This window comes from Aulostomus chinensis, chromosome 18 (genome assembly GCF_037954235.1).
Source record: "Aulostomus chinensis isolate RoL2024-O1b breed Wild chromosome 18, RoL_Achi_v1.0, whole genome shotgun sequence".
Taxonomy (NCBI): domain Eukaryota; kingdom Metazoa; phylum Chordata; class Actinopteri; order Syngnathiformes; family Aulostomidae; genus Aulostomus; species Aulostomus chinensis.
Window position 1 is genome coordinate 7910439 of NC_141337.1, and position 17354 is coordinate 7927792.

At 45.6% G+C, this 17354-nt stretch overlaps 1 protein-coding gene and 10 non-coding genes across 12 annotated transcripts; all 11 read left to right on the forward strand.

Moving 5' to 3' along the window:
• The first annotated feature begins 87 nt into the window (after positions 1-87).
• Positions 88-17215, forward strand: LOC147244930 (uncharacterized). 2 transcript variants are annotated; one of them, XM_086184742.1, is made up of 7 exons: positions 88-211; positions 12622-12700; positions 12779-12910; positions 13032-13583; positions 13685-13854; positions 13999-14165; positions 14433-17215. In XM_086184742.1, exons 4-7 carry the CDS (start codon positions 13114-13116, stop codon positions 14619-14621), a joined length of 996 nt encoding a protein of 331 aa, XP_086040868.1. In that variant the 5' UTR covers positions 88-211; positions 12622-12700; positions 12779-12910; positions 13032-13113; the 3' UTR covers positions 14622-17215. The 2 variants fall into 2 exon arrangements, with proteins under 2 accessions (XP_086040868.1, XP_086040869.1); XM_086184743.1 differs by lacking the exon at positions 88-211 and adding an exon at positions 10588-11157.
• LOC147244931 (U2 spliceosomal RNA) lies at positions 1173-1363 on the forward strand. The gene has a single exon (XR_015110259.1). It is a non-coding gene; the product is annotated as a U2 spliceosomal RNA (small nuclear RNA).
• LOC147244932 (U1 spliceosomal RNA) lies at positions 2338-2501 on the forward strand. Its single transcript, XR_015110258.1, has one exon. It is a non-coding gene; the product is annotated as a U1 spliceosomal RNA (small nuclear RNA).
• LOC147244933 (U2 spliceosomal RNA) lies at positions 3205-3395 on the forward strand. Its single transcript, XR_015110260.1, has one exon. It is a non-coding gene; the product is annotated as a U2 spliceosomal RNA (small nuclear RNA).
• On the forward strand, positions 4371-4534 carry LOC147244934 (U1 spliceosomal RNA). The gene has a single exon (XR_015110265.1). It is a non-coding gene; the product is annotated as a U1 spliceosomal RNA (small nuclear RNA).
• On the forward strand, positions 5736-5926 carry LOC147244935 (U2 spliceosomal RNA). Its single transcript, XR_015110262.1, has one exon. It is a non-coding gene; the product is annotated as a U2 spliceosomal RNA (small nuclear RNA).
• Positions 6902-7065, forward strand: LOC147244936 (U1 spliceosomal RNA). Its single transcript, XR_015110272.1, has one exon. It is a non-coding gene; the product is annotated as a U1 spliceosomal RNA (small nuclear RNA).
• LOC147244937 (U2 spliceosomal RNA) lies at positions 8267-8457 on the forward strand. Its single transcript, XR_015110263.1, has one exon. It is a non-coding gene; the product is annotated as a U2 spliceosomal RNA (small nuclear RNA).
• Positions 9433-9596, forward strand: LOC147244938 (U1 spliceosomal RNA). Its single transcript, XR_015110282.1, has one exon. It is a non-coding gene; the product is annotated as a U1 spliceosomal RNA (small nuclear RNA).
• LOC147244939 (U2 spliceosomal RNA) lies at positions 10300-10490 on the forward strand. The gene has a single exon (XR_015110268.1). It is a non-coding gene; the product is annotated as a U2 spliceosomal RNA (small nuclear RNA).
• LOC147244940 (U1 spliceosomal RNA) lies at positions 11465-11628 on the forward strand. Its single transcript, XR_015110283.1, has one exon. It is a non-coding gene; the product is annotated as a U1 spliceosomal RNA (small nuclear RNA).
• Positions 17216-17354: the final 139 nt, after the last annotated feature.

The following is a 17354-nucleotide window of genomic DNA, read 5'->3' on the forward strand; positions in this document are numbered from 1 at the left end:
TACAGTGCACAGTTCAGTTCTGACCCAGAGATTAAGAGAGAAGGAGGCCATATAGGCAGTTGGATTCAAAATGCTGCAGATGAACAAGAACAACTTTTCACGGAATTAAAACAGTGACGTGTAGCTGTGCACGCGCTTCGCGGTCAAGAGCGTCTGGCCGTGGCACCTCGACGGGCCCCATCTTGAGAGTCCACTCGGCAAACAATTGAATGTAAGTTCACTTTTACCAACTGGCTTACATTTTTTTCAATTGAGCAAAACATTTTCTGTTGGTATCCACAAGTTTTTAGGACTTAAGACAATTGACAATTTCATTTATTTCAACTTAGGTCGGCGGAGCTGACGCTAGCGCTATCTAGCATGGCGGAAAATGGTTGGCGTTGTCCAAATTGAGGCTAAAAGTTTCAAGTGGCAAATTACGTTTATCAATATCCTTGTCAGTATTATGTTAAAACCAATTGGCTTTCGGCACAATAAATTAACTCCGAACTCGAGAGACACGAAGTTTGCTGTTGTATTCAGTTCTTGACTTGCTAGTTAGCCGTGGTAATGTGGGGCGCCGCTAATCGTCCCCTCGATTGGTCTCCTATTTTACGTTTATGTGGCGTAAAGATTATTGGACTCTTTTAAAACAGAAGCTAAATTGATCTGGTAAAAAGCAGACTGAGACAAATCGTTTTTCATTTTATTCGTGGCGGTAACTGTGATATTAAACCGTGAATTGCAGTGTTATCAAAAGGTAGTGATGGCGGCCCCCGCCAGGGGCTGCTAGAGGAGGGACACTTGGTGAGGTGAACATTGAGTTATGAAAAACGTCGTCTTTAGCATGGAAGAAAAATGACCCATTATGAAGTCTCCTGTTTTGTTTCGCAATTGACTAACCAGAAACATGTGTTGACGAGAAGGAAACATTGTGGGGTTTTTCAATATTCGGAGCTCCCTATTGGACGAGAGCGGACCACGTGATCGGGAGGCATTAAAACTGTGCATTTGCAACGTCTTTGCTTTTAAACCAGCATCGTACTAAAACATCACCACCACTTGTGTCGTATTTCGAAGACAAGTTCTTGATACTCCGTCTGTTTGCTCTATTTGTAGTTTTTTTTATCCAAACCCATCACTGAAGACAACTGTGTGGGGAAAGAGGTGCTCCTCTCTGACTCCAGATTAGTATCGCTTCTCGGCCTTTTGGCTAAGATCAAGTGTAGTATCTGTTCTTATCAGTTTAATATCTGATACGTCCCCTACCCGGGGACCATATATTAAATTGATTTTTGGAACTGGGAGATGGAATAGGGGCTTGCTCCGTCCACTCCACGCATCGACCTGGTATTGCAGTACTTCCAGGAACGGTGCACCCCCCTCTTCTGTACATGGTAGAGTTATGCCAGAAAGGCTCCAAACTTCCCAGCGGCAGAATTGTTGCACTGATTGCTTAATATATCAGTAGAAGTTGAAAGATTTTCGTAGATAAAGCTGTTCGTGGTAGTTTGAAACAATGTCATTTGTCCCAATTGTTTCTATCTTTTTGGCTACACTTAGAAGCGCATTTCTGGAAAGTTCTGTTCTCTCTGATATTGCAGCGATAAAAGACGATGATTAAAACCTTTCTTGGCAAAAGCGCGTGACTACAGGCTGTCGTTCCAACTCTTGTCAGAGGGTGGCAGCAGCTCTGTCAGTTTGTCTCTGCTAGTAACGGGGGATCTGACCCGAAGTGACTCTGCCAGGCAGTCTTTCTCTTCCTGGTCTGTTTAAGTTCCCCATTTGAATAAAACAAAAAAAAAAACGGTTCTGAGAATAACAGTTGACTATTTTGTGAATTCGTGGTGGATAAATCAACCCTCGAACACTGTCATAAAATTACTTTATTACAGGGAGGTTTTCTGGCAGCCCAATTCTTGGGCAAACTTCTTCCAGTTTGCTCTGGAACCGGAAGTGGTGGCTGCGTTTGTGAAAGGAGGGAGGGGGTGTGGTGTTTTTCCTTCATCTCTCTGAATTTCAGATGTAGATGAAACATCTTTCGGCTGCATGTGAGTATGATGGAAGCTCATTTTAATCTTTGGTTGGGTTTAATTGATTAGTTGGCAGGAAAGTTGATACAATGGTGGACTTTCAGACAAGCTTTTGACTTGGATATGCAGCATTGCATGATGGGAGAGATTTGCCTCAACTTAAAAGTAAATGGATTCATGTAATGATTGCTCGTCTTCGTACAAAGTGTCTGTTTGTAGTGACGTTGAGCAGCCCTGTTCGGATGCTAAATTTGGGAACGCAGTGAACCGTCAGACAACCTGGTATGTGACTGAAAGACTCCACTGTATGTGAGGTGTACAACTCATACTTACCTGGCAGGGGAGATACCATGATCAAGAAGGTGGTTCACCCAGGGCGAGGCTCAGCCATTGCACTCCGGTTGTGCTGACCACTGCGAATTCCCCAAATGTGGGAATCTCGACTGCATAATTTCTGGTAGTGGGGGACTGCGTTCGCGCTCTCCCCTGATTTCATGTAGACAGAAAATCACCAAACAGACTAAAAGTGGAAAAAGGCTGTTTAGGAGGTTGTCGCGGAAAAGGTGGTGTCACTGACATAAACCTTTCTGCGGTTATTGATGTTCAATTCGGTGGGTTTGTGTGTGTAGTTGGAAGGAAAACCTGCATACGCATGACTCTCAATGGCACATGACTGCCTACCCCTGGCTTTAATAACTAGGGGAATGTGATGCACACCTACACATGATGTTGTGCTAGTGTTTAGATCCACTTTCAAGAAAAGCAGGCTCATATGACGATGTTACTGGAAGGTTATGGAGTGGACTAAGAAAGAAAAACAGCACTCTCTGAACCACCATCACAATCACAATTAGCAGCTGCAGTTTAACATGTACACAACAGCCACAAATCTCTCGTTGTAAAGTCCACTGTCTTGTTTCGTCGTTGACTGTAAGTCCAAGTGTGGAAGGAAAGTTCGTTTTTCATATTCGGAGCTCCCTATTGGACGAGAGTGAACCACGTGACCTAGAGGCAACACTGCATTTGCGATGTCTTTGCTTCCAAACGAGCATCTTACTAGAACAGCACCACCACTTGTGACGTATTTCCAATGCAAGTTCTAGCTGCGACCTCTGTTCGTAGTTTTGTCCAAACCCATCACTTAAGGTAACCGTTTGGAGAAAGACGTGCTCCTCTTTGACTCCAGATCGGTATCGCTTCTCGGCCTTTTGGCTAAGATCAAGTGTAGTATCTGTTCTTATCAGTTTAATATCTGATACGTCCCCTACCCGGGGACCATATATTAAATTGATTTTTGGAACTGGGAGATGGAATAGGGGCTTGCTCCGTCCACTCCACGCATCGACCTGGTATTGCAGTACTTCCAGGAACGGTGCACCCCCCTCTTCTGTACATGGTAAAGTTATGCCAGAAAGGCTCCAAACTTCCCAGCGGCAGAATTGTTGCACTGATTGCTTAATATATCAGTAGAAGTTGAAAGATTTTCGTAGATAAAGCTGTTCGTGGTAGTTTGAAACAATGTCATTTGTCCCAATTGTTTCTATCTTTTTGGCTACACTTAGAAGCGCATTTCTGGAAAGTTCTGTTCTCTCTGATATTGCAGCGATAAAAGACGATGATTAAAACCTTTCTTGGCAAAAGCGCGTGACTACAGGCTGTCGTTCCAACTCTTGTCAGAGGGTGGCAGCAGCTCTGTCAGTTTGTCTCTGCTAGTAACGGGGGATCTGACCCGAAGTGACTCTGCCAGGCAGTCTTTCTCTTCCTGGTCTGTTTAAGTTCCCCATTTGAATAAAAAAAAAAAAAAAAACGGTTCTGAGAATAACAGTTGACTATTTTGTGAATTCGTGGTGGATAAATCAACCCTCGAACACTGTCATAAAATTACTTTATTACAGGGAGGTTTTCTGGCAGCCCAATTCTTGGGCAAACTTCTTCCAGTTTGCTCTGGAACCGGAAGTGGTGGCTGCGTTTGTGAAAGGAGGGAGGGGGTGTGGTGTTTTTCCTTCATCTCTCTGAATTTCAGATGTAGATGAAACATCTTTCGGCTGCATGTGAGTATGATGGAAGCTCATTTTAATCTTTGGTTGGGTTTAATTGATTAGTTGGCAGGAAAGTTGATACAATGGTGGACTTTCAGACAAGCTTTTGACTTGGATATGCAGCATTGCATGATGGGAGAGATTTGCCTCAACTTAAAAGTAAATGGATTCATGTAATGATTGTTCGTCTTCGTACAAAGTGTCTGTTTGTAGTGACGTTGAGCAGCCCTTTTCGGATGCTAAATTTGGGAACGCAGTGAACCGTCAGACAACCTGGTATGTGACTGAAAGACTCCACTGTATGTGAGGTGTACAACTCATACTTACCTGGCAGGGGAGATACCATGATCAAGAAGGTGGTTCACCCAGGGCGAGGCTCAGCCATTGCACTCCGGTTGTGCTGACCCCTGCGAATTCCCCAAATGTGGGAATCTCGACTGCATAATTTCTGGTAGTGGGGGACTGCGTTCGCGCTCTCCCCTGATTTCATGTAGACAGAAAATCACCAAACAGACTAAAAGTGGAAAAAGGCTGTTTAGGAGGTTGTCGCGGAAAAGGTGGTGTCACTGACATAAACCTTTCTGCGGTTATTGATGTTCAATTCGGTGGGTTTGTGTGTGTAGTTGGAAGGAAAACCTGCATACGCATGACTCTCCATGGCACATGATTGCCTACTCCTGGCTTTAATGTGTAGGAGAATGTGTTGCACACCTACACATGATGTTGAGCTCGTGTTTAGATCCACTTTCAAGAAAAGCAGGCTCATATGACGTAATGGTCGACCGATCGATTGGCCGGCTGATTAAATTGGCCGATTTTTGCTATTTTTTAGTAAATCGGCATCGGCCCATTATTTAATTTGGTCGCGCCGATTTTCAGTCAGGCACATCTGCGGGCAGCTATTTACGACCCGGCGCAGCGCTGTTCATTCAGAACCAGAGGGCCAACAGGTAAGGCTTCAATTCTTATATTCCAATATCCTAAAGTCATATATTTGCTCTCACCAAATAGACTAAAAGTGGAAAAATGCTGTTTAGGAGGTTGTCGCGGAAAAGGTGGTGTCACTGATATAAACCTTTCTGCGGTTATTGATGTTCAATTCGGTGGGTTTGTGTGTGTAGTTGGAAGGAAAACCTGCATACGCATGACTCTCAATGGCACATGACTGCCTACCCCTGGCTTTAATAACTAGGGGAATGTGATACACACCTACACATGATGTTGTGCTAGTGTTTAGATCCACTTTCAAGAAAAGCAGGCTCATATGACGATGTTACTGGAAGGTTATGGAGTGGACTAAGAAAGAAAAACAGCACTCTCTGAACCACCATCACAATCACAATTAGCAGCTGCAGTTTAACATGTACACAACAGCCACAAATCTCTCGTTGTAAAGTCCACTGTCTTGTTTCGTCGTTGACTGTAAGTCCAAGTGTGGAAGGAAAGTTCGTTTTTCATATTCGGAGCTCCCTATTGGACGAGAGTGAACCACGTGACCTAGAGGCAACACTGCATTTGCGATGTCTTTGCTTCCAAACGAGCATCTTACTAGAACAGCACCACCACTTGTGACGTATTTCCAATGCAAGTTCTAGCTGCGACCTCTGTTCGTAGTTTTGTCCAAACCCATCACTTAAGGTAACCGTTTGGAGAAAGACCTGCTCCTCTCTGACTCCAGATCGGTATCGCTTCTCGGCCTTTTGGCTAAGATCAAGTGTAGTATCTGTTCTTATCAGTTTAATATCTGATACGTCCCCTACCCGGGGACCATATATTAAATTGATTTTTGGAACTGGGAGATGGAATAGGGGCTTGCTCCGTCCACTCCACGCATCGACCTGGTATTGCAGTACTTCCAGGAACGGTGCACCCCCCTCTTCTGTACATGGTAAAGTTATGCCAGAAAGGCTCCAAACTTCCCAGCGGCAGAATTGTTGCACTGATTGCTTAATATATCAGTAGAAGTTGAAAGATTTTTGTAGATAAAGCTGTTCGTGGTAGTTTGAAACAATGTCATTTGTCCCAATTGTTTCTATCTTTTTGGCTACACTTAGAAGCGCATTTCTGGAAAGTTCTGTTCTCTCTGATATTGCAGCGATAAAAGACGATGATTAAAACCTTTCTTGGCAAAAGCGCGTGACTACAGGCTGTCGTTCCAACTCTTGTCAGAGGGTGGCAGCAGCTCTGTCAGTTTGTCTCTGCTAGTAACGGGGGATCTGACCCGAAGTGACTCTGCCAGGCAGTCTTTCTCTTCCTGGTCTGTTTAAGTTCCCCATTTGAATAAAAAAAAAAAAAAAAACGGTTCTGAGAATAACAGTTGACTATTTTGTGAATTCGTGGTGGATAAATCAACCCTCGAACACTGTCATAAAATTACTTTATTACAGGGAGGTTTTCTGGCAGCCCAATTCTTGGGCAAACTTCTTCCAGTTTGCTCTGGAACCGGAAGTGGTGGCTGCGTTTGTGAAAGGAGGGAGGGGGTGTGGTGTTTTTCCTTCATCTCTCTGAATTTCAGATGTAGATGAAACATCTTTCGGCTGCATGTGAGTATGATGGAAGCTCATTTTAATCTTTGGTTGGGTTTAATTGATTAGTTGGCAGGAAAGTTGATACAATGGTGGACTTTCAGACAAGCTTTTGACTTGGATATGCAGCATTGCATGATGGGAGAGATTTGCCTCAACTTAAAAGTAAATGGATTCATGTAATGATTGTTCGTCTTCGTACAAAGTGTCTGTTTGTAGTGACGTTGAGCAGCCCTTTTCGGATGCTAAATTTGGGAACGCAGTGAACCGTCAGACAACCTGGTATGTGACTGAAAGACTCCACTGTATGTGAGGTGTACAACTCATACTTACCTGGCAGGGGAGATACCATGATCAAGAAGGTGGTTCACCCAGGGCGAGGCTCAGCCATTGCACTCCGGTTGTGCTGACCCCTGCGAATTCCCCAAATGTGGGAATCTCGACTGCATAATTTCTGGTAGTGGGGGACTGCGTTCGCGCTCTCCCCTGATTTCATGTAGACAGAAAATCACCAAACAGACTAAAAGTGGAAAAAGGCTGTTTAGGAGGTTGTCGCGGAAAAGGTGGTGTCACTGACATAAACCTTTCTGCGGTTATTGATGTTCAATTCGGTGGGTTTGTGTGTGTAGTTGGAAGGAAAACCTGCATACGCATGACTCTCCATGGCACATGATTGCCTACTCCTGGCTTTAATGTGTAGGAGAATGTGTTGCACACCTACACATGATGTTGAGCTCGTGTTTAGATCCACTTTCAAGAAAAGCAGGCTCATATGACGTAATGGTCGACCGATCGATCGGCCGGCTGATTAAATTGGCCGATTTTTGCTATTTTTTAGTAAATCGGCATCGGCCCATTATTTAATTTGGTCGCGCCGATTTTCAGTCAGGCACATCTGCGGGCAGCTATTTACGACCCGGCGCAGCGCTGTTCATTCAGAACCAGAGGGCCAACAGGTAAGGCTTCAATTCTTATATTCCAATATCCTAAAGTCATATATTTGCTCTCACCAAATAGACTAAAAGTGGAAAAATGCTGTTTAGGAGGTTGTCGCGGAAAAGGTGGTGTCACTGATATAAACCTTTCTGCGGTTATTGATGTTCAATTCGGTGGGTTTGTGTGTGTAGTTGGAAGGAAAACCTGCATACGCATGACTCTCAATGGCACATGACTGCCTACCCCTGGCTTTAATAACTAGGGGAATGTGATACACACCTACACATGATGTTGTGCTAGTGTTTAGATCCACTTTCAAGAAAAGCAGGCTCATATGACGATGTTACTGGAAGGTTATGGAGTGGACTAAGAAAGAAAAACAGCACTCTCTGAACCACCATCACAATCACAATTAGCAGCTGCAGTTTAACATGTACACAACAGCCACAAATCTCTCGTTGTAAAGTCCACTGTCTTGTTTCGTCGTTGACTGTAAGTCCAAGTGTGGAAGGAAAGTTCGTTTTTCATATTCGGAGCTCCCTATTGGACGAGAGTGAACCACGTGACCTAGAGGCAACACTGCATTTGCGATGTCTTTGCTTCCAAACGAGCATCTTACTAGAACAGCACCACCACTTGTGACGTATTTCCAATGCAAGTTCTAGCTGCGACCTCTGTTCGTAGTTTTGTCCAAACCCATCACTTAAGGTAACCGTTTGGAGAAAGACCTGCTCCTCTCTGACTCCAGATCGGTATCGCTTCTCGGCCTTTTGGCTAAGATCAAGTGTAGTATCTGTTCTTATCAGTTTAATATCTGATACGTCCCCTACCCGGGGACCATATATTAAATTGATTTTTGGAACTGGGAGATGGAATAGGGGCTTGCTCCGTCCACTCCACGCATCGACCTGGTATTGCAGTACTTCCAGGAACGGTGCACCCCCCTCTTCTGTACATGGTAAAGTTATGCCAGAAAGGCTCCAAACTTCCCAGCGGCAGAATTGTTGCACTGATTGCTTAATATATCAGTAGAAGTTGAAAGATTTTTGTAGATAAAGCTGTTCGTGGTAGTTTGAAACAATGTCATTTGTCCCAATTGTTTCTATCTTTTTGGCTACACTTAGAAGCGCATTTCTGGAAAGTTCTGTTCTCTCTGATATTGCAGCGATAAAAGACGATGATTAAAACCTTTCTTGGCAAAAGCGCGTGACTACAGGCTGTCGTTCCAACTCTTGTCAGAGGGTGGCAGCAGCTCTGTCAGTTTGTCTCTGCTAGTAACGGGGGATCTGACCCGAAGTGACTCTGCCAGGCAGTCTTTCTCTTCCTGGTCTGTTTAAGTTCCCCATTTGAATAAAAAAAAAAAAAAAAACGGTTCTGAGAATAACAGTTGACTATTTTGTGAATTCGTGGTGGATAAATCAACCCTCGAACACTGTCATAAAATTACTTTATTACAGGGAGGTTTTCTGGCAGCCCAATTCTTGGGCAAACTTCTTCCAGTTTGCTCTGGAACCGGAAGTGGTGGCTGCGTTTGTGAAAGGAGGGAGGGGGTGTGGTGTTTTTCCTTCATCTCTCTGAATTTCAGATGTAGATGAAACATCTTTCGGCTGCATGTGAGTATGATGGAAGCTCATTTTAATCTTTGGTTGGGTTTAATTGATTAGTTGGCAGGAAAGTTGATACAATGGTGGACTTTCAGACAAGCTTTTGACTTGGATATGCAGCATTGCATGATGGGAGAGATTTGCCTCAACTTAAAAGTAAATGGATTCATGTAATGATTGTTCGTCTTCGTACAAAGTGTCTGTTTGTAGTGACGTTGAGCAGCCCTGTTCGGATGCTAAATTTGGGAACGCAGTGAACCGTCAGACAACCTGGTATGTGACTGAAAGACTCCACTGTATGTGAGGTGTACAACTCATACTTACCTGGCAGGGGAGATACCATGATCAAGAAGGTGGTTCACCCAGGGCGAGGCTCAGCCATTGCACTCCGGTTGTGCTGACCCCTGCGAATTCCCCAAATGTGGGAATCTCGACTGCATAATTTCTGGTAGTGGGGGACTGCGTTCGCGCTCTCCCCTGATTTCATGTAGACAGAAAATCACCAAACAGACTAAAAGTGGAAAAAGGCTGTTTAGGAGGTTGTCGCGGAAAAGGTGGTGTCACTGACATAAACCTTTCTGCGGTTATTGATGTTCAATTCGGTGGGTTTGTGTGTGTAGTTGGAAGGAAAACCTGCATACGCATGACTCTCAATGGCACATGACTGCCTACCCCTGGCTTTAATAACTAGGGGAATGTGATGCACACCTACACATGATGTTGTGCTAGTGTTTAGATCCACTTTCAAGAAAAGCAGGCTCATATGACGATGTTACTGGAAGGTTATGGAGTGGACTAAGAAAGAAAAACAGCACTCTCTGAACCACCATCACAATCACAATTAGCAGCTGCAGTTTAACATGTACACAACAGCCACAAATCTCTCGTTGTAAAGTCCACTGTCTTGTTTCGTCGTTGACTGTAAGTCCAAGTGTGGAAGGAAAGTTCGTTTTTCATATTCGGAGCTCCCTATTGGACGAGAGTGAACCACGTGACCTAGAGGCAACACTGCATTTGCGATGTCTTTGCTTCCAAACGAGCATCTTACTAGAACAGCACCACCACTTGTGACGTATTTCCAATGCAAGTTCTAGCTGCGACCTCTGTTCGTAGTTTTGTCCAAACCCATCACTTAAGGTAACCGTTTGGAGAAAGACGTGCTCCTCTCTGACTCCAGATCGGTATCGCTTCTCGGCCTTTTGGCTAAGATCAAGTGTAGTATCTGTTCTTATCAGTTTAATATCTAATACGTCCCCTACCCGGGGACCATATATTAAATTGATTTTTGGAACTGGGAGATGGAATAGGGGCTTGCTCCGTCCACTCCACGCATCGACCTGGTATTGCAGTACTTCCAGGAACGGTGCACCCCCCTCTTCTGTACTTAGTAAAGTTATGCCAGAAAGGCCCCAACCTTACCAGCGGCAGAATTGTTGCACTGATTGCTTAATATATCAGTAGAAGTTGAAAGATTTTCGTAGACAAAGCTGTTCGTGGTAGTTTGAAACAATGTCATTTGTCCCAATTGTTTCTATCTTTTTGGCTACACTTAGAAGCGCATTTCTGGAAAGTTCTGTTCTCTCTGATATTGCAGCGATAAAAGACGATGATTAAAACCTTTCTTGGCAAAAGCGCGTGACTACAGGCTGTCGTTCCAACTCTTGTCAGAGGGTGGCAGCAGCTCTGTCAGTTTGTCTCTGCTAGTAACGGGGGATCTGACCCGAAGTGACTCTGCCAGGCAGTCTTTCTCTTCCTGGTCTGTTTAAGTTCCCCATTTGAATAAAACAAAAAAAAAAACGGTTCTGAGAATAACAGTTGACTATTTTGTGAATTCGTGGTGGATAAATCAACCCTCGAACACTGTCATAAAATTACTTTATTACAGGGAGGTTTTCTGGCAGCCCAATTCTTGGGCAAACTTCTTCCAGTTTGCTCTGGAACCGGAAGTGGTGGCTGCGTTTGTGAAAGGAGGGAGGGGGTGTGGTGTTTTTCCTTCATCTCTCTGAATTTCAGATGTAGATGAAACATCTTTCGGCTGCATGTGAGTATGATGGAAGCTCATTTTAATCTTTGGTTGGGTTTAATTGATTAGTTGGCAGGAAAGTTGATACAATGGTGGACTTTCAGACAAGCTTTTGACTTGGATATGCAGCATTGCATGATGGGAGAGATTTGCCTCAACTTAAAAGTAAATGGATTCATGTAATGATTGTTCGTCTTCGTACAAAGTGTCTGTTTGTAGTGACGTTGAGCAGCCCTGTTCGGATGCTAAATTTGGGAACGCAGTGAACCGTCAGACAACCTGGTATGTGACTGAAAGACTCCACTGTATGTGAGGTGTACAACTCATACTTACCTGGCAGGGGAGATACCATGATCAAGAAGGTGGTTCACCCAGGGCGAGGCTCAGCCATTGCACTCCGGTTGTGCTGACCCCTGCGAATTCCCCAAATGTGGGAATCTCGACTGCATAATTTCTGGTAGTGGGGGACTGCGTTCGCGCTCTCCCCTGATTTCATGTAGATAGAAAATCACCAAACAGACTAAAAGTGGAAAAAGGCTGTTTAGGAGGTTGTCGCGGAAAAGGTGGTGTCACTGACATAAACCTTTCTGCGGTTATTGATGTTCAATTCGGTGGGTTTGTGTGTGTAGTTGGAAGGAAAACCTGCATACGCATGACTCTCCATGGCACATGATTGCCTACTCCTGGCTTTAATGTGTAGGAGAATGTGTTGCACACCTACACATGATGTTGAGCTCGTGTTTAGATCCACTTTCAAGAAAAGCAGGCTCATATGACGTAATGGTCGACCGATCGATCGGCCGGCTGATTAAATTGGCCGATTTTTGCTATTTTTTAGTAAATCGGCATCGGCCCATTATTTAATTTGGTCGCGCCGATTTTCAGTCAGGCACATCTGCGGGCAGCTATTTACGACCCGGCGCAGCGCTGTTCATTCAGAACCAGAGGGCCAACAGGTAAGGCTTCAATTCTTATATTCCAATATCCTAAAGTCATATATTTGCTCTCACCAAATAGACTAAAAGTGGAAAAATGCTGTTTAGGAGGTTGTCGCGGAAAAGGTGGTGTCACTGATATAAACCTTTCTGCGGTTATTGATGTTCAATTCGGTGGGTTTGTGTGTGTAGTTGGAAGGAAAACCTGCATACGCATGACTCTCAATGGCACATGACTGCCTACCCCTGGCTTTAATAACTAGGGGAATGTGATACACACCTACACATGATGTTGTGCTAGTGTTTAGATCCACTTTCAAGAAAAGCAGGCTCATATGACGATGTTACTGGAAGGTTATGGAGTGGACTAAGAAAGAAAAACAGCACTCTCTGAACCACCATCACAATCACAATTAGCAGCTGCAGTTTAACATGTACACAACAGCCACAAATCTCTCGTTGTAAAGTCCACTGTCTTAAAGAACAGACCTAGACTGCTAAAGATTAAAAGAGGATGAAGTTAACTGTCTTTATTTTATTTTTTCAGGAGAAACAAGGGCTGCCAAATTGTGGCTGAACCAGACCCTCCACAGCAGCCACAGACAGAGGCTGTTCCATCACTGCCAGTAAGGAAATAATTCACAGATCAAACGTATCAAAGCCATCATCACACAGGTTTATACTAATGTACTTACCTTTTAAAGGCACCTCCACCAGCTTCACCTGGAATGACGGTGACAAAGCCACAGCCCATTGCAGCAGCCACCACGGGAAGAAATGCTGCACAGCCTTAGCCCGTTGCCACTGTGATCCCTCCCTCAGCTTCTCCACCTGAGGTAACACACTAACAGCACAACACAATGCAGCTTAGTAATGTTCAGAGAGTAAATCTGAGAACAGCTTCACAGAGCACCCAGTGGTTGGGAAATAAAAGCTTTGTCTTTGTCATGCCATCAGGTGTCATTTGAGGGCTGGCACAAGTTGTGGGAGTCTGCTGCTCACGGCCTCCCCAGTGCCGACATCAAATGGCTGAAGGAGGATGCAGAGAGAGGGCTTTTCCAGAGAGATGTCCTACGAGGGAAAGCATGGCGTTAAAAGAAGGAAGGTCCTCAAGGATGACCGGATGTGGTTCTATCCCCCTGATATTCCTGGGCTGGTGGCAGGGGGAGTGCCCTCCGCAGACGCCTTCTTCCGCAGCCGTGTTTTCTTCTGGAGACCAGTGGGTGTGTGGGGATACAGCCTTCGCTGTCCTCGGTCCGAGTGCCCTGCAGCAGGCGATGACAAGGCTTTCCTCTACTGCTGTGGATACTCCAAGACTGTGCGACACATCTGCGACGTATCCGGCTGGTACTCGATGCTGACGGAGGTCTTGGCTTGCAACGCCTGCTTGAAAGCTTCCAAGGAGTCGGAAAAACACTCCATTGGCCGCTTCCTGGCATGGGACGCAGCCATTCTGAAGCAGCTCAGTCCAGCACATCAGGCGGTTTTCCCTGCAATTCTAACACCAAAGTAAGATTCTGTATTATTTCACAATATCTGCAGTTCAAAACAAACAGTTAAATTAATGAGCATAGTTGCACTGACATCACATAAATGTGCTGTAATTTCAGACGGGGCGTGGACGAGCAGGTCATCAGACTGATGAGGGACCGGACTGAGGGAAACACCATGGAAAAGATCTGGAGGCAGGTCCAGGAGAGCCACTGCGAAGATTATCTGCAGAGGAAGGATATGTACACGACCCTCCTCTGCCAGAAAAACAAGCCTGGAGGGATCATTAGTAAGTCAAATATGAGTTATTTGTTGACAGACGTAAATTAGTCATGGCACAGTCTAGTCTAGATGCTGTCTCTCACACAGACACACTCCCGCTGTCTCTCACACAGACACACTGTCTAACAAACATCCCCTTCTCTGTCTCCAGGGACTCTCGCCCATCAGTTCCAGCGGCCACCGACTCGGAGGGAGCTGCCGACGCCAAAGCTGCTGAGAAAAGCCTTCCTCATATCTGAAGCAGACAACATTGAGGATTACCGGACCCACATCTTGTCCACGTTTGGAACAGTCCTAAAATATGACTCCACCAAGAAGGTAACATTGATACAGGAAATGTGTTTCAACAACAAATAGTCTCATTGTGCATTGACGAATAAAAGAAAAGTGGTTTCATCATAGGTTACTTAAACTTTTGTACTTTTGGATTTAATATTTATTTAGTCCTATAATAGATTGTAAATAAATGATTAAAGACATAAGGCTGACTTGTTAATAAAAAACCAAAAAGGAAGCAATTGAAAATCAGCTTTACTGTGTATTAAGCTGAATTTTTGACTCACTCTGTTTTGTGTTCTTCATCAGATCTGCAAGAAACTCTCTGGCCAGGGGAGAGAGACTGCAGAGTGGTGCACAAACGTGGCCAATGAAAAGGGTCAGATCCTCATGTCTGTCTTCACATGTGAGGAGTCGTTGGACAAACTGAGGCCGATGGCGGTGGGTCTGATGGACCGTTACAGGAGAGCAGGAGAGGCACCTCCTGAGCTCATGTAAGTCGACCGTGGCTGCTGTCGAGTTCATGGCATCTCGTCGTTGGAGCAGCTGTTTGACGACTGGGCTCAGAGAGGAATGATGGTGTGGCTGGACATCTTCCACTGGATCATGAGATTCAATGCGGCCATTCGCACAGACCACCACTCCAAATATGGACTATTCAAGTCTGCCCTCTCCGCTGCTGTCTTTGCGTATAACAAAGATGACATGGCGCTTCTCCTCCAGGCCGTCCGTGCAGGTCATCCGACCAAGTATGACCCCCTGTCTGATGCCGAGGTCATTGAGCTGCACGTGACCAAGTACGATCTTCGGCATCACGTCAGGAGGATCACGCTTGGAGCACAGGAGACCTTTGCACGTGTACAGAGCGTCATCGACATCTTAAAGGGAGAAGCGGGAAAAGACGAGAACCAGGTGCATCTGTTTAAAGACCCGGCTTCCATCGACCAGGTCTGTGAGAACCAACAGAAGCACCTGGAGTGCATCCAGGATCCGCCGAGGCGAGACATGTACACCACAGTCAAGTATGTCAGTTGTGTGAAAGTCGGTGTGAGGCTGCCATACTACGTCACCGTGAGAGGAAGCAACAGCCTGGAGGGTTTCCACTCCTTTCTGCCCAACATGCTTCCGGGACGCCGCTGTGCTGCAGTCCCCTTCCAGGTCTATCTCCTCAGTGGGATAACATGCTGGAATTCAGACCAGGAGTCCGCCTGGGTGAAGGGCCAGAAGGGATGGCTTCACATGGTGCACATGTCCCCCCCGATTGACCGCCTGAACAAGAGGTGCCAGGACCTGTTTGGTGAGGTGGAGGAGGTGAATATCAGGCGGCTTTGTCCTCCTGGTGATGAGGGGATTGGACTGGAGTAACCCTTCTCCACCTTCCCTGACACACTGGAGTCTACGGACGAGGACGTGGGCTACGTCACAGACGCTGAGGGGTACAGTCTTTCGCCGCTGAGGAAGAACCTGGTCCTCACCAACCAGGTGGTGGCTCCTGAACTGGACCCCTGTGTGGAGGACGTGTGTGGGCCAAACCATCTGCCGGCTACCAGCATGTGGAGCAGCTGAGCGCTGTCTTAGTTGAAGTTGCTTTGGAGGAGGGAAAGCTTGCCCTCAGCGCCTGTAAGAGACAGGATCATCGGCGCCTGGAGCAAGCCGGAACTTCACGACCGCAGCATCAAACAGTTCGACACCCTCTACTCAGCACGCTGGGGTAATGCACTGTTTGGCCGCACCTACGGCGATCCGGCTGAGGCTTCGATGGTGCAAAAATAAAAATTTGGGAAGTGGCACACAGCTGCCCACCTGGTGGACGCGAGGAAGAACCGGCTGATGTACTGCATCATTAAACAGCTGTGGCTTCACCCCGACTGTCGTCAGAAGGCCCACGGTTCCCCGCTGAAGCAGTACATTACACAGCTGTACCAGCGGGTGCAGCAGCGTGTGACTATGGACGACCCTGAACTCAGCAAGCTCGGGATTCCAATCCTGAAAATCAACACAAAGAGCATTGCTGAGTTCATCAGAAGACAGGAAGCCCTGTCAGCCAGGAATGTGATGGACCAGGGCTTGACCATCCTCCGTCGTCCACAGAGCGTACCCCGCCTCAGCCAACCGCCTGCGGCAGAGCTTCCAGATGAGAGGCCACACACCAGCCGGCCTCAAGTCCAGTAGCAGCTCACTCCATCCTTGGCAGGGACACGGAAGCGCAAACTGCGGGTGGACCACTTTCCTGCTCCACCAACACAGCCACCAGGTACCTCAGCAGGACTCCAGCCTGGCCCCACTTTCCCCTCTTTGCAGCCCAGTGCCACATTCAACCCTGTTCAGCCCAGTGCCACATTCAGCCAGCCCACAGCAGCAGCAGCAACACAATTGGCTCAGCATCCCCAGCCGCAGCCACTATTTGCTGTGCCCCAGCAGCTTCCTGCCCGATCCACTCTTTACAGCAGGAAAAGGTCACAGCGCAGTGGCACTAGTGTAAAGCTGTACTCCAGTACACTTTGTGGCCAGTCCACACAGGGACATCTGAAATACAGGAAGAAGACATATTGTGAGAGGTCAAAATCGTCAACTTCAAAGGGACTGTCTGGGAAAACTTTTGCCTCTTTCACAGACTTTAAAAAAGCAGTGGAAGAGCTCCTGGCCACTGATTCCCAGACCCCTGAAGCTATCTGGGCAGATGACTGTTTTGAGCGTCTGCTAAAAATGGCCTTAACTATGTATATGTATGTATATATGAGTGGTTTATTTGGTGCGTTTGTTCTTTGTATATTGTTAACAGATATTACATTTCTGCACTATGTTGTTTGCTGTGCTTTTTATGTTTATGTTCTTTTTTTCAGGCACAATTGTTATTTCTGCACTTAAGCCACTGTCTTTGCACTGTTTTGGTTGAAATGCACTACTTAGTTTACTATTTTGCACTAAAAAGATCTATGGAGCCTTCTAATTTACATTCTATTCTATGATGCATAACATTATTTTTTGCCTATATTAGGCAGCTATAATTGTTTTTAACGTTTGTCTACGTAAAAGACCACCTATGTGTTTCATTGTTGAAAATGTGACTTATAAAAAACAATGGACAGCAATTGAGTTCTCTGAAATTTATTGTCTTTCCATTCAAAGAATAGAAACATCACAAACATAATACCAAGACATAGTTACACAGGATAATTGTTATTCTGAATAAATATGTTAATATAATGTATAATAATTATTATGATAAAA